Below are 15,942 nucleotides of genomic sequence, written 5' to 3' on the forward strand. Positions count from 1 at the left end.
TACTCTTGACTGAACCTACAAGTTCACACCAATGACACGTAACAGATCACCGGATTAAATGAATCGGAAATTGATTTAATAGCTTTTCGGGAATTAGTTGGAAACGTATTATACGATACGACCTTTGTCGGAATCGTATATCGTGTCGCGAATATTCGTAAGCTGGGCGACACGAATAAATCGTATCGTACGACGGTGATTCGTCGTACACGAAACGATAAATAATTATCGGAAATATATTAAATCGCGAATACGAAGGGCATCGGAGTTGCCGGCCCGTCGAGTCAAGCACGTAAGCGTTCAAGGCCCAACGATCCAGCAAGCTCGTGAGCCAAGGCAAGCGAGGCAAGCCCATTGGGCGCGAGCATGCAGCAGCAAAGCGCAACAGCAGCGACGAGCGAGCAAGGCCCACGGCCCATCTGCTCGGCGCGCGCGCTGTGGGCTTCGGCCTGCAGTGTGTCGTTGGGCACGCGGGCGTGTGTCCGTTGCTTGGCTCGCACGGCTTTCTAGCCGGCCTTGCTTCTTGCTTGGTCGGTTAGTAAGGTTAATGATATAACCTTACAACCTTGTTTCCAACACGCACACAATTCATATTACTCAAACCTTAGAGACACAGAGAACCCTAATTCTCTCTATGCCTCCAAAGTGAGTTCTTCCCAAAAAGCAATGTATCTTGATCAATTGTCTAAGCTACGATTATCAAGACGGATCTGATCGTGTCGGTGAACCAAGTAGAGGAACTACAAGTGGAGTTCTTTGTTCGTGTTCGTTGACAGATTATTGTGGAAAACACGCTTCGAATGTAAGTTTGCTTAATATGTGCTTTATATATGTTTCGTGGCTTTGGGGATTATCCCGCACATGTTATTATGTTTAACTGTATTCCCCTACAGTGGTATCATGAGCCTTATGTATTCAAAGCATGAATTAGCATGATTATTATTGTTTTTGCATCTGTCGAAATTTTGGATTTTTTGTTGATTTTTAAGAATTTTTTACGAATTATTGGATGAATTGCGTATAATCAGATCAACTCATTGGAATAGAATTGCCAAAACAGGCCTCGAAGTATCGTTTTTTGGGCGTTTTTGTTAATTTTTCATTAAAAATTAAAAGTGTCGGACAATAATTCAATTAAAAGGTCGACCTAAACTACTCGGAATTGCTTAAAATTTTGACACAAAGTTGCTGGGTATATGCTTGATCTATGGTAAGTATAAACCCTAATTTTGCCTTTCCCCAATTCGTAAAATTTGCAACCCTAATTGAAGTTTAATTAATTTTGGTTTAATAATTCGGTTAATTGGGAAGGGGGTATATTTTCATGGGTCAGTGGCTATTTTTAAAAATTATTGGATTAAAATTTTGAATGGTTTCGTTAATTTTAATCGCACTTAAACAAAATTATTAATAATCTGAAATTTAATTGTTAATGAACGATATAAAGTTTCGGATTTTATTAATTAAAAGTTCAAACTTTAAAGTTGATTCGATCATTCTTGAAAGTTTGAATATTGTTAGCCCTTGATTTATTAATTTTACGAAATTGGATTGTCGTTAAAGTTTATTAAATCGTTAAAAATCGTTGTTTTTGGAAAATTAAATCGTAACTTTTATTTGAAAAATAAAATTAATGCAAGTTCGTGAATTAAATTTAATTTTAATTAAGTTGGTCCGTTTTACGAACCAAAAACACGAACATAAGCATGGTGAAAGTATGGCTCGTCGAGCCATACGAGCCCATTGTACTCGACCGAGCCAAGCGACACGGGCAGCAGCAGCGATGCTGCGTGCCTCGTGCGCGTTGGGCGAGGAAGGGCAGGCGAGGTAGCTAGCGGGGCTGCGACGAAGCGAGGCGCAAGCCTTGCGACGTCAAGCACTCACGATGCACAACACGCAGCGCAGTGCAGCATCGCTGCGGGGACGCGTGCGCTCGAGCGATGGGGCGGGGTGCGCGAGCTCTTGCTCGTGTGCTCTTGGGCCTCACGCGAGGCGGGGCTGGGCGCAAGCCTAGCCCAATCAAGCAATTGGACTTTTTTTAAAACCGTTTAATTTGTCGGGCTTCGTATATTTGCATTAATTTGGGCTAACGGGATATTTAATTTAATATTTTATTTGCTTGGGCCGGGCCGCGAGTTTTAATTTAATATTTCATAATTAATTATCCGGAATAATTATTGGTTTGAGTGGGAGCCACTAAATGAAATTAAAATGAAATAATTATTTTAATTATTTCGTAGGTCGCATTATTTTAATTAAATTCAATTTTAATTAGAATAAAGTCTAAGGATTAATAATTTGGAAATTGATTAATCTTTTAGGACGCGTTTATGTGAACGTGAATTTTAATTAATTCACGTAAATACTTGCATATTTACATGGGCCATTCGTTTTAGCATACGAATGGGTGAATGCATAGAATATATATTTTATGCAATGCAGGTACTCCAAGTGACTAGTATGGCCAATTTAGGACAGTTAAATACGGTCTGCATACCGTTCTATCTTCGAATGTAAAGTTTTAAATATGGTCTGAGTACCATGGAAATTTTGATGTAATTTTATTATTTTCAAGTATTTCTTAGTTTAGAACTTTAAGTTAGCATTTGAACGAAGATTCAAGACGATGCCAGGCTAACAAGGAGGTGATGAAGATTGGATGCTTCAAGACAAGATGTTTTGGGCCATACTAGATTTACCATTTATTTATGCACTTCTATATATATATTGTGCGTGAATGTATGAATGTATGTATGCTTTGCATGAACATGTTGTTTCCTATGAATCGATTAGTTTTAAGTTCACTAAATATTCGAACCAACATAGAAACAACTAGGTCCAAGTAATATTGAGTTTAAAAATTGCCTTCTAAATCAACACTTACAAAAATCTAGGGATCTAAGATAGTAGGTTTACGCTAAAGCGAGGTGCTATTTTAGTTGACTTAGGTGGTAAGGCGTCCTAAAGGAGCACGTTGATTGTGGTTACAACTCAAACAACAATGGCATTAAGTTGTGGCAATGGGATAAATTATGGCATTAATTTTTAACCAAGAGTAATTTGGAGATTACTAGCAATAGGTTTTGCTTACCTAAAATCTTAAACTACTTAAGACATGCTAAAGCTGCTTAAGGATTTAGGACTTTTGGGGTCTTGGAATCGTTTCATTCATTTTGGACCATGTTTTTACTTTTTGCATGAATGAAATGTTTTAATAGCTTTAATGATTGCATGTTTTGCTTTTATTTCAAATTTATTGAATTGTATGAATGGTTATTTTATTGCAAATTCAATTTGATTGTAGTAATCAATATGGCCGCGATCAAATCAAAACTCAAAGTAACTGAAATTCTGGATGTAAAATTGAACCTACCAAACTTTCTTGATTGGGAGAGGAAGCTTCGGCAAGTCCTCAGGTGGAACAACATTGAATATGTATTTAACCATCCCATCCCCAGCTATTACTCAAAGGATATGACTCCAGAAAAGCACTATACGTGGGCAAGCCACGTGTCGCTAGTGATTGATCTTATCCTTGGCTCTATCCCCAATGATTGGAGTGCAAGGTTCGTTGCATACAAGCCATGGGCACTCCTAAGACATCTTAGGGATATATGTCGTGGTAGATTCCAACATGGTGGTCAACATGTCGACCAAAATGTTTTTGAATTGGTAAATTCATTTGAGGATCTAAAGCTTAACGCTCCATTGGGTTTTTGCTTTGACGTCGAAAGACAAAAAGCAAGGGAAAGGGTCATTGATCTTGAAATGACAGAACGGACCCCAATCAGAACTCATACAACGAAAATGGTTGGGCTTCTTAACCGGCTTGAGTTACTTGGTGATCCATTCCCAGATTCTGCAGCTGCGGGAATACTTTTGAATTCTCTTCACCCTGGTTATAAGAAATTCAAACTACTCTATTTCTCCAAGAAAAGGGAGAATACTCTTAGTGAACTAATTTACTTGCTTCATCAGTACGAATTGGACTTTGTAAGTGATAAGCAAGCATCGCTAAAAGTAAAGAGTAAGAAAATCAAGAAAAAGGTTCCGGGGAAGATCCATAGCAAGGGTGCATCTCCATCTACTTCAGGAAGGCAAGTGGCGCCATCCTAGAAGAAGATGAAGAAGGATCGTTCTCCATCTACATCGCAATGCTTCAATTGTAATGAAATTGGTTATTACAAGCGAGATTGCCCCAAACTAAAGGAAGAGAAGAAGGACAGAAACGTAGCTTCTCCTTCAGGTATGTATGTTATACATTGTAATCTTGCTAATTCTATTTCTTGGGTATTAGATACTGGTTGTGGCTCACACTTATGTTCCAATTCACAGGGACTAAGGAGAAGTAGAAAGCTTGATAAAGGCAAGATGGAACTACGCGTGGGAAATGGAGCATGGATTGCTGCATTAGCCGTAGGATCTTTTTTTATTTCTTTGCCTAGTGGATTTGTTTTGGAACTAGAAAACTGTTACTACGTTCCTAGTATCACCAGAAACATCATTTCCGTTTCAAGTTCGGATTCTAAAGGTTTTAGTTTTCAATTTAAAGACAATAGTTGTTCTTTTGCTTTGAATGGAATGTTTTATGGTTCAGCATAACAAGAAACGGTCTTTATGTGCTAGATACGAGCAAACACATTTATAACATAAATACCAAAAAGGCTAAAACTGGTGATTCGGATCTCACATTTCTGTGGCATTGTCGATTAGGCCATATAAACATAAAGCGCATGGAATTACTTCAATGGAAAGGAATTCTAGAATCATTCGACTTAGAGAAGATTGATCAATGCGAATCTTGTTTACTTGGCAAAATGACAAAGCAACCTTTCTCAAAGGTGGGAGAAAGAGCAAGCGAACTACTAGGGCTAATACATACGGACGTATATGGGCCTATGAGTACGAAAGCTAGAGGTGAGTTCAGCTATTTCATAACGTTTACGGACGACTTCAGTAGATATGGCTATATTTACTTAATGAAGCACAAGTCAGAGTCGTTTGAGAAATTCCGAGAATTTCAAAATGAAGTAGAGAATCAACATGGCAAGAAAATCAAAGCTCTAAGATCGGATCGAGGAGGTGAATATCTTAGCCACGAGTTTGATGACCATCTAAAAGAATGCGGTATTCTTTCTGAATTGACTGCTTTGGGGACACCTCAATGGAATGGAATGTCGGAACGGAGAAACAGGACCTTACTCGATATGGTCAGGCCAATGATGGGTCAGGCCGAACTTCCTTTATAGTTCTGGGGACATGCGTTGCAAGCTGCAGCACTCACACTGAATCGTGCTCCGTCAAAAGCTGTTGAAAAGACTCCATACGAATTATGGACTGGGAAACTTCCAAAGTTGTCTTTTCTGAAGATTTGGGGTTGCGAAGCATATGTCAAGCGATTAATTTCGGACAAGCTACAACCTAAATCTGACAAATGTTTCTTCGTTTGGTATCCAAAAGAAACTATGGGGTATTACTTCTACAACCAGTCAGACAACAAGGTATTCGTTGCTCGTGACGGTGTCTTTTTGGAAAGAAATCATATTTCCAAATCGACAAGTGGGAGAATAATAGACCTCGAAGAGATTCGAGACGAAAAACGAACTCAGAACTCTTTAGAAGCAGTTCAAGTTGATGAACCTCCAAGGTCTTTAGAAGAGCCAGTGGGAGTAGTTCCTCAAAACGTTGTTGCCCCTCGTAGGTCAAATAAAACTATTTTACAGCCAGACTGATGGACAGGCGTCCTTTTGACTGAAAACTTAGACGTTCTCATATTGGATAGTGATGAACCTTTGACTTACAAGCAAGCTATGACGAGCCCAAGCTCCATTAAATGGTTAGAGGGCATGGAATCTGAAATAGACTCCATGTCTGAAAAATCAAGTCTGGGATTTGGTTGATTTGTCGGATGGGTTCACACCTATCGGATGCAAATGGGTCTTCAAGTTGAAGAAAGAAAAAGATGGAATTGTATACATATACAAGGCTAGATTGGTAGCAAAAGGTTATAGGCAAGTTCGCGGCGTTGACTACGATGAAACCTTTTCTCCAGTCGCGATGCTTAAGTCTATTCGGATAATCCTTGCGATTGCCGCTTTTCATGACTATGAAATATGGCAAATGGATGTCAAAACTTCCTTCTTGAACGGTGTTCTTGAAGAGACTGTGTTCATGACACAGCCAGAGGGTTTTGTCGATCAAAAGAACCAAGGAAAGGTATGCAAGCTTAAGAAATCCATCTACGGACTAAAGCAGGCATCAAGGAGTTGGAATAAACGATTTGATGAAGCAGTCAATAAGTTTGGCTTCATCAAGAATCAGGATGAATCTTGTGTATACAAGAAGGTCAGTGGGAGTAAAATTGCATTCCTAGTCTTGTATGTTGACGACATACTGCTTATTGGAAATGACATTCCTATGTTGGAGTCTGTAAAGACTTGGCTCGGGAAGTGTTTCTCAATGAAGGACTTAGGAGAGGCACAGTACATATTGGGCATCAAGATCTATAGGAATAGATCTAAGAGGATGATTGGACTAAGCCAAAGCACTTACATTGACAAAGTGCTAGCTAGGTTTAATATGATGGAAGCCAAGAGAGGCCATCTACCCATGTCACATGGCGTATATCTAAGCAAGAATAAGTGTCCCAAAACATCTGATGAGCGTAGAAAGATGAGTGGAATTCCATACGCTTCGGCTATTGGATCCATCATGTATGCTATGATATGTACAAGGCCGGATGTTTCGTTCGCACTCAGTGCAACGAGCAGGTACCAGTCAGAACCAGGTGAGGCCCATTGGACTGCTGTCAAGAACATCCTAAAGTACCTGAAAAGGACTAAGGATCGGTTTCTAGTTTATGGTGGTACGGATGAGTTGATTGTTAAGGGCTATACGGACGCAAGCTTTCACAGTCTGGGTTTGTGTTCTGCCTCAACGACGGAGCAGTAAGCTGGAAAAGTGCTAAGCAAAGCACTATTGCGGATTCTACAACTGAAGCCGAGTACATTGCTGCCTCAGAAGCAGCAAAGGAAGCTGTTTGGATTCGGAAGTTCATCGAAGAGCTTGGTGTTGTCCCCTCCATTAAAGGACCAGTGGCTTTGTATTGCGACAATAGCGGAGCCATTGCCCAGGCAAAGGAGCCTAGGAGCCACCAGAAGTCCAAGCACGTACTGCGGCGATTTCACATACTTCGAGAGATCGTTAAAAGAAAGGAAATCGAGATTTGCAAGGTTGGAACTGACGACAACGTCGTGGATCCATTGACTAATTCGTTGCCACAAGTGAAACACAACGCACATGTAGCAACCATGGGAATCAAGCATGTTGGAGAATGGCTTTGATTTTCTAAGTATTGTTTTAGAACATCTGTTAGATCTATGTTTAAAACAATTGGTTTAACCATTTCATATTTATGAAATTTATTTATTTCATATTCATTTAATTGTAGTTTAGAATTAAATGATAAGTCCATGTGATTAAAATCATTCAAATGGGATGTCAAGATGGATTCTTTGACAAAGAAAAACCCATAAGTGAACTTGAATATTGAAGTCACAAAGGATCCCTAATCCAGGTCATTGAAAGGTGGATGACCAATGACTAATGAAGATTAGATTGCAAGTAGATTACTTAGTTCTGTTTCTTGAACTAGAGTGACTGGATGTCATAATCTTTTGCATAGATATTTATTGGATCTTGTATCGGATTGACCATGAGAACGCTTTAAGAGATTAAATTCATGTCATAGGTAGTTCTCATTAATGGTGATTAGAAACCGTTCCTCAGAACATGAGCGATTATGTCTGCTCGTTTGAGAATTAGTTCGCTTTGATACTAGCTAAACGTTGCACCATAAAAGGAGGCTATAAAAGCAGTTATTGGGCGTACTATGAATCAAAGTGAGTGTTCATAGATTGCAAGAATGGATTGTCCTCCTATCTTTGATAGGATTTGGTGTTGTTGTGTAACAAGGCCTCTCGGAGAGTTAGATACGGTAAAATGCATGGTCGTGCTCAGAATGGTTAGGCTTAACCTTCTGCAAAAGTTTGACAGTTGAACTTTGTAACCCGAGAAACACTTCTGGACCTAATAAGGATGGCTTGGATCTTACCTTATGTTCAGTAAGTAACACTAAGTGACAAAGGAATGTGGATGCACACATGTCTGAAGGACAAGTGGGAGATTGAAGGAAATATGTCCTTCACCTAAGGTGCATTAAGTCTAATACCAAGATTCAGATTAATTGCGAACAATTAATTCAGTGAGATCAAGTGATCGGAACAGCTAGCTGGAGCAATGCTTCCGATCAGTGAGTTCTAATGGATATTGAACTCACAACTTACTCTTGACTGAACCTACAAGGTCACACCAATGACACGTAACAGATCACCGGATTAACTGAATCGAAAATTCATTTAATAACTTTTCGGGAATTAGTTGGAAACGTATTATACGATACGACCTTTGTCGGAATCGTATATCGTATCGCGAATATTGGTAAGCTGGGCAACACGAATAAATCGTATCGTACGACGGTGATTCGTCGTATACGAAACGATAAATAATATATCGAAAATATATTAAATCGCGAATACGAAGGGCATCGGAGTTACCGGCCCGTCGAGCCAAGCACGTAAGCGTGCAAGGCCCAACGAGCCAGCAAGCTCGCGAGCCAAGGCAAGCGAGGCAAACCCATTAGGCGCGAGCACGCAGCAGCAAGCAATAGCCCAACAGCAGCAACGAGCGAGCAAGGCCCACGGCCCAGCTGCTCGGTGCGCGCGCTGTGGGCTTCGGCCTGCAGTGTGTCGCTGGGTACGCGGGCGTGTGTCCGTTGCTTGGCTCGCACGGCTTGCTAGCCGGTCTTGCTTCTTGCTTGGTCGGTTAGTAAGGTTAATGATATATCCTTACAACCTTGTTTCCAACACACACACAATTCATATTACTCAAACCCTAGAGACACAGAGAACCCTAATTCTCTCTGTGCCTCCAAAGTGAGTTCTTCCCAAAAAGCAAAGTATCTTGATCAATTGTCTAAGCTACGATTATCAAGACGGATCTGATCATGTCGGTGAACCAAGTAGAAGAACGATAAGTGGAGTTCTTTGTTCGTGTTCGTTGACAGATTATTGTGGAAAACACGCTTCGAATGTAAGTTTGCTTAATCTGTGCTTTATACATGTTTCCTGGCTTTGGGGATTGTTCCGCACATGTTATTATGTTTAACTGTATTCCCCTATAGGACCTTTCCTTGAGGCCTCCTATGCTCAATTTTAACCTTCTGGCAACTCAAACACCTTGCAACGAATTCAGCCACTTCGGTTTTCAACCTTGGCCACCAGTAGACCTTCTTCAGATCCTTATACAGCTTGTCACCTCCCGGGTGAACAAAATATGGCGTATTATGACCTTGTCTCATCAACTTCTCCTTTAGTTCATCACACTTTTGAGGTACGCACCATCGTCCTTTATACCTTAAACTTCCATCCTCGTGGATGTTAAATCAACCTCCTTTCCTTGCGAAATCTTTTCCTTGGTCCGCTCTACCTTAACTTCACCAGCCTGATTCTCCCTGATTTAATCAAATACTGACGACTGGATGGTTAAGGCATTCATCATACCCTCAAGGCATTCTCCACTCACTATTTCTAGATTCAGTCGTTGCATGTCCTTACACAGCTCGTTAGCAACTACTAACGCATTCACACCATGACTTGATTTCCTACTCAAGGCATCTGCAACTACATTGGCTTTTCCCTCATGGTATTGAATATCTAGATCATAGTCCTTGATCAATTCTAGCCACCTTCGTTGGCGCATATTTAAGTCTTTCTGTGTGAAAATGTACTTTAAGCTCTTATGATCCGTAAATATCCTACATTTCACACCATACAGATAGTGTCTCCATATCTTCAATGCAAACACTATGGCGGCTAACTCTACATCATGGGTAGGGTAATTGGATTCATATGGCTTCAACTTCCTTGATGCAAAGCAATTACTTCCCCGTTCTGCATCAACACACAGCCTAAACCATTCTTAGAGGAATCACTATACACATCATAAGTACCGCTCTCATCTGGCAAAGTTAACACTGGCGCGGTTGTCAATCGCGTCTTTAAGGCTTGGAACGCTTCCTCACACTGGTCATTCCATTTAAACTTCGCTTCTTTCTTCATCAAGGTTGTCATTGGTTTGGCGATTCTTGAAAAGTCTTGCACAAAGCGTCTATAATAACCCGCTAAACCAAGAAAACTTCGAATATCGGTGACACTCTTAGGTGTAGGCCACTCACTGACAGCTTTTATCTTTGCAGGGTCCACTGCAACTCCTTCTTTAGACACAAAATGTCCTAAGAATGCAACTCTTTCTAGCCAGAATTCACACTTCGAGAATTAGGCATACAACTGATTGTCTCTAAGGGTACTCAACACTGACCTTAAGTGTTCCGCATGATCCTCCTCATTCTTAGAGTAGACCAGAATATCATCTATGAAAACCACTACAAACTTGTCCAAGAATGCACGAAATACTCGGTTCATTAAGTCCATAAAGATTGAAGATGCATTGGTTAACCCAAAAGGCATAACAGTGAACTTATAATGACCGTATCTAGTCCTAATTGCAGTCTTTGGTATATCGTGATTTTGCGGTTCTCAACTGATGATAGCCTGACCTCAAGTCAATCTTCGAAAACATTCCCGCTCCTTTCAACTGGTCAAATAGATCATCTATCCTAGGCAAAGGATACTTATTCTTGATTGTGACCTTATCGAGTTCCCTGTAGTCTATACAGAGTCTCATGCTACCGTCCTTCTTCTACACAAGCAAGACTGGTGCTCCCCAAGGCGATGCACTTGGTCTAATATAACCTTTCTCTAGAAATTCCTCAAGTTGACCTTTCAACTCACTCATTTCTGCTGGAGCCATTCGATATGGGGCTTTCAAGATAGTTGCAGTTCCGGGTGCTAAATCTATGGTAAAAGCGATTGGTCGACTGGGTGGCATTCCCGGGATCTCCTCCGGAAACACGTCCAAGAATTCACTCACCACTGTAATATCCCCTGGTTGCTCTTTCATTACATGGTCTAGGTCTCTCACACTGCATAAGAAGACAGGGTTCCCTTTGTGTACTAACTTCACGAGCTCCATTGCCGTGACGATTCCTACACTCCTAGGCTTCCCAAAACGGCAATACGATACCACCTTTCCTAGACTAGACTTCAAGTGAATCTTCTGCTTCTCACAGTCAATCTTAGCTTTAAACATGGCCAACCAGTCCATTACATCTAAATCTCCGAACTCAAACTCAATTAGGCTAGACAAGAATATGGTCTTGGCTATGGTTAAAGGTACATTCCTATGGATCTTAGTGCATTTCACGATCTCACCGGTTGGTATCACTATAGGTACTTCTATTTCTTTGGGTTCTTTCAGTTCTAACTTCTCTAAGATACCCTTTGATATAAACGAGTAAGTCGCACCAGAATCAAATAGTACTTTAACTAAAACGGAGTTAATAGAAAAAGTACCAGCTACAACGTCAGACAAGTTTTCGGCTTCCTGCCTAGTGATCACATTCAGCTTTCCTTGGGCAACTCCCTTGTTATAGCCACTTCCATTGGCATTTCCATTGGCATTTCGGTTCCCATTTTGCTGATAGTTCCCTCCGGGATTTCCATTACCCTGGCCACTATTGCCATTGTTACCATTCTGGTTACCCCTTTGGTTTCCACCATTATTTCCTCCATTCTGGTTTTGGTTATTCCGGTTGTTGTTCTGGCGGTTGCCTTGGTTACTTTGGTTGGGTTTCCCATTCTTGGCCCAACACTCAAATTCTCTATGGCCTAGCTTCTCACAAAACCTACAGACAACTTGGTTTCCATTACAGTCTCGACCTGGGTGATTAGTATGGCAACGTCTACACTCATAGACTCTCGTTCCATTTCCTGCAGACTGATTCTTATCTCCATTGTTACTGTGAAAGTTGTTCCAATTTCCACCCTGGTTTCCCTTGAACTGGAAATGGTTGTTTCCCTTGTTCTTCTTAAAATTCCCTTGATTCTGCTGACCACCACCTTGGTTTTGGTTGCCAACATCCTTCCTCTTTTCACCAATCCCATTCTTTCTTTGCTGCAGGCCATACAGATGGGCAGCTTTTCCATATAGGGTGTCAAGAGATGTAAAGGTCTCTCCAACAAGCATTAGTTGCAAGTCCATAGTCAATCCACTCTCAAATCTCTGGGCTCTAAGCTCCTCAGTTGCCACCACTTCCGGTGCAAACCTAGACAACTCAATGAACTTCGAATAATACTCTGTTATAGACATACCATCCATTTTCAACTCGATGAACTCTTGAGCTTTCTGCTTCTTCGGGTATGGTGGGTAAAACTTTTTTCTTAAGGCTACCTTGAATGATTCCCATCCAAATCCAGGTGTAGCTCTCAAAGCATTCTCACATCTTTGCCACCATAGATCGGCTTCTCCCCTAAGGTAATAAACAACACTATTAACCCTAAGGTTCTCTGGGCAATTGACAGCTACGATAAGCTTATCGAACTCCCTCAGCCAGTTCTCAAGCACAGTCGGGTCTATCTGCCCTTGGTACAAAGGAAGCTTACTTTGGGCCACCTTCTTAAACATCTCACTAGCTAGATCAACTCCCTGGTTATTCCTATTCTGTGCTAAGTTCTGCACTACTTCATCGCAGCTTGTGGCCGTACTGAATGCTGCAACTCATAATATTCGCAACCTCCATGTCTCGAGTTTGCTGCAATTAGAATCGCAATCTCTCTTCTCAACCCAGCCAAGCTTCGTTCTCTAGAAAACAAACGGAACCCTAAATCTAAATCTCAAAATTTTCTCTGTCCTTCGCATTCATCTTCCTCCTTCGTTGATTTTCTCGGTCCTTCGCATTCACCGCTGGTATTCATCTTTTCCGGCCACCGTTGATCTTCCTCTTCATCGTTGATTTTCTCTTTTGCTTGCCACTGTAACGCTCCCTCTCCTGTATTCATCATTTTCCGGCCACCTGTAACGTTCCTTGGACGCTCCTTGTTGATAATTGACTTCGCCGGTATTCTTCCTCTCTACTCCTTGAATTCGCCGGTATTCTTCCTCTTTGCTCCTTGAATTCGCCAGTGTTCCTTCTCTCTGGTTCCTTATCAACACCGCGCCGCCGGTATTCTTCCTCTCTGCTCCTTGAATTTGCGATACCCAGTGAATCCCTCAAGGTTCAACATCGATTCGAAATTGAAGCAGGAAGCATTTGAAGTTGTCTAGGTTTGTTTACTCAAATTTCCCATTTCTATATTTAATTTGGGCTAATTTAATTATGTTCAGAATTCTATTTAATTTTCTAAATTTAAATTAAATTTAATTGATAATAGCTTGAATCGAACTCTTGAAAGACTATAGTTGTGTGAATAGGACAAGAAAGATGGAAAAATATTAAAGATTGCATTTAATCTATTCTATGAAATTTGATTCAGGAGAAGTTCTATTGCTAATAATTGGCAAAAGTTTATTCAGGGACTTTTGCTTTCACCTTGTTCTTTGGGTTTTGGTCTTTCTATGGCATGAATTAATATCCTGCAATTTATGGTCCAATTTACTGGCTTAACCTACTTTGAAATTTCTTTAAATTATCAACTCGTCATCTTACTAGCCTAATAAGCGTTGGCCATTTTTGATGAGGCTGTTTGATGCTTTAAGAGACATAAGTCATCTTTCTGTATCTCCAGCAATGAGAAAAAGGATTGGAATAAAATGGTTCTTTAGGGATTTTCGCCTCTGGGATTCATTGTTTGAAACTCAAGATTACGTTGGCTAATTTAGATATAGATTAAATTGGAATTTTATTGGTTAATATCAACCCCTTTAATAATTGACATTGTTTGATTTATGTGGCTCCTGTTGAGATACACGTTTACTGTGTTTCCATCGCTTGATACTTTGACCTTTAAGAATTTCCCAGCTAACTGATCTCCTGATTATAATAACTGTGGACCAGTGGTTTTGTAGCAAAAGGCTGAAGTTATTTTTTAAACCTGTTATGCATGATGCATTTTTAAATTTTTGGCAGATCATCAACATCTTTGCAATGGTGTAATGTACATGTTGTCTGAGTTTCTTGTTTTCAATGATTTTAGATGTTTATTGGAGACGGAGCAAAGCTTGTACGTGATGCTTTTGAACTTGCAAAAGAGAAGGCTCCTTGGATCATATTTATTGATGAAATTGATGCCACTAGTACTAAGCGGTTTGACAGGTAAGCAACTCTCTCATCATTCTGTGGACTACTTCTGTGTAAACTGATAGAAGAAACTAAGAGCAACAATAAGTCATAATGTCATATGCGAGAAGGTGATTTAGGCTAACTCTGAGCTTGTTGGACTGCAGTGAAGTGAGTGGTGACAGGGAAGTGCAACGAACTATGTTAGAGTTGCTAAATCAACTTGATGGTTTCAGTAGTGATGAAAGGATTAAGGTATGTACATATAGTTTTATTTTTTCTTGTGACGCTTATATATACGGTATTAGTGTGTTCTCATATGTATATAATATATAATTCAGGTCATTGCCGCAACCAACAGGGCTGATATTCTGGACCCAGTCATGCGGTCTGGTCGGCTCGACCGTAAAATTGAATTCCCTCACCCTACTGAGGAGGCCAGGGCACGGATTCTTCAGGTATTCATTCTAGAAATAATATTAGTAGTCTCTAAAATATTAGAACGGGGTTATTTGTTTAGGCTTTAATAATCTATCTTATGGTGTTTTAGGAGTTCTTTGAGACTGGTTGTGGAATTAATATGAACCCCTCTGTCTTTTTTATTCCTAAAAAGGATTAGTTTGAAAAGTAAGGGCCTGAAATCTGACTGAAATATGCCTGAAAGGATCCGTTTTAGGCATTCGGAGAGAGCTCATCTTTTCTGTGGGAATACAGAGAATATTTAGTTCTAGTTCCTGTGTGTTCCCTCTCTTGGTTCTGGTCTGCAAGGGTGTTTGTGTGATAATTCGACTACTAATAACATAAAAAAAAGCCATAGCCTTAAGGCCTTTTGCAAGTTGAAAGCAGGCAAATAAGCTAAATAAAGATTTCACATGTGATCCCCATGCTGCACTCTCTGAGACACGTTTTGCAGTCCTCTTCTTTATCCAACGAGGATTCTTTTAGTAGTACACTTTTAACAGTTTGAATACATTTATTTATTGAGGCGTGAAATTGTACCTGGGCTAGGGTTTGGTATGCAGCCCAATATTACAATAGAACTAGGCAAAGTTCATCCTTAATCGTAGTGCCAACAAACCGAGGTGAAGAATGTACAATTAACCAACAGTTTAAACACATAAGACTGCCATCAAACTACTATCATCATCCACACATTTCCCTTTAGCTAATGTGCACTATAAATTTATAACCTTATTATAACCTTATTATAACACATAAGACGCAGTTGATAGTGGTTATTATGTGATGAAGTACATGCATGATATTGTAACAGTATACAATGAATACAAGGATAATTTGTCTAAGGCATGTGAAGACACTTATAAATTTTAGTTATAAGATTCAATTTTATTTTCTAGCTAGCTAATACCAAGTTTTTGTTTTTCAAACTAACTTCCTAGTAACTAATAAAGTTTAAGATTTTTGAAGGGTTATGTACAAAGAGCAATCCCGTACTCTAATGAGGAGTTAGAAGAAACTCAAGAACAATGGGCAAAGCATTTTAAGGACAAGTATTTGATGGATGCCGCCGAATGAGTTTGGGGTCGATCTAGACGTAATATATATTGTATGTTTTTGTTTTCTAGAATATATTTAATGGATGTTATGTATGTGCATTGAAATGTATTATGATTTTGGATGCTAGCTAGTTGTAACATATATGGATGTTGGAGAATATATGTATGCTATGTATTATATACAGGTTTTTA

General features: G+C 39.9%; 1 protein-coding gene across 1 annotated transcript; it reads left to right on the plus strand.

Moving 5' to 3' along the window:
* The first annotated feature begins 13,690 nt into the window (after positions 1 to 13,690).
* LOC110799749 (26S proteasome regulatory subunit 6A homolog) lies at positions 13,691 to 15,902 on the plus strand. Its single transcript, XM_022005021.2, has 5 exons — positions 13,691 to 13,822; positions 14,151 to 14,269; positions 14,401 to 14,488; positions 14,575 to 14,691; positions 15,662 to 15,902. Exons 1-5 carry the CDS (start codon positions 13,691 to 13,693, stop codon positions 15,767 to 15,769), a joined length of 564 nt encoding a protein of 187 aa, XP_021860713.2. The 3' UTR covers positions 15,770 to 15,902.
* The last annotated feature ends 40 nt before the right edge of the window (positions 15,903 to 15,942 follow it).

Source organism: Spinacia oleracea, chromosome 2 (genome assembly GCF_020520425.1).
Source record: "Spinacia oleracea cultivar Varoflay chromosome 2, BTI_SOV_V1, whole genome shotgun sequence".
Taxonomy (NCBI): Eukaryota; Viridiplantae; Streptophyta; class Magnoliopsida; order Caryophyllales; family Amaranthaceae; genus Spinacia; species Spinacia oleracea.

Coding starts and splice junctions, on each gene's coding strand:
- LOC110799749 (XM_022005021.2), top strand. CDS start 13,691: ATGAGGCTGTTTGATGCTTTAAGAGACATAAGTCATCTTTCTGTATCT. Junction 13,823..14,150: donor TGTTTGAAACTCAAGATTAC/GTTGGCTAATTT, acceptor CAATGATTTTAG/ATGTTTATTGGAGACGGAGC. Junction 14,270..14,400: donor AGTACTAAGCGGTTTGACAG/GTAAGCAACTCT, acceptor GTTGGACTGCAG/TGAAGTGAGTGGTGACAGGG.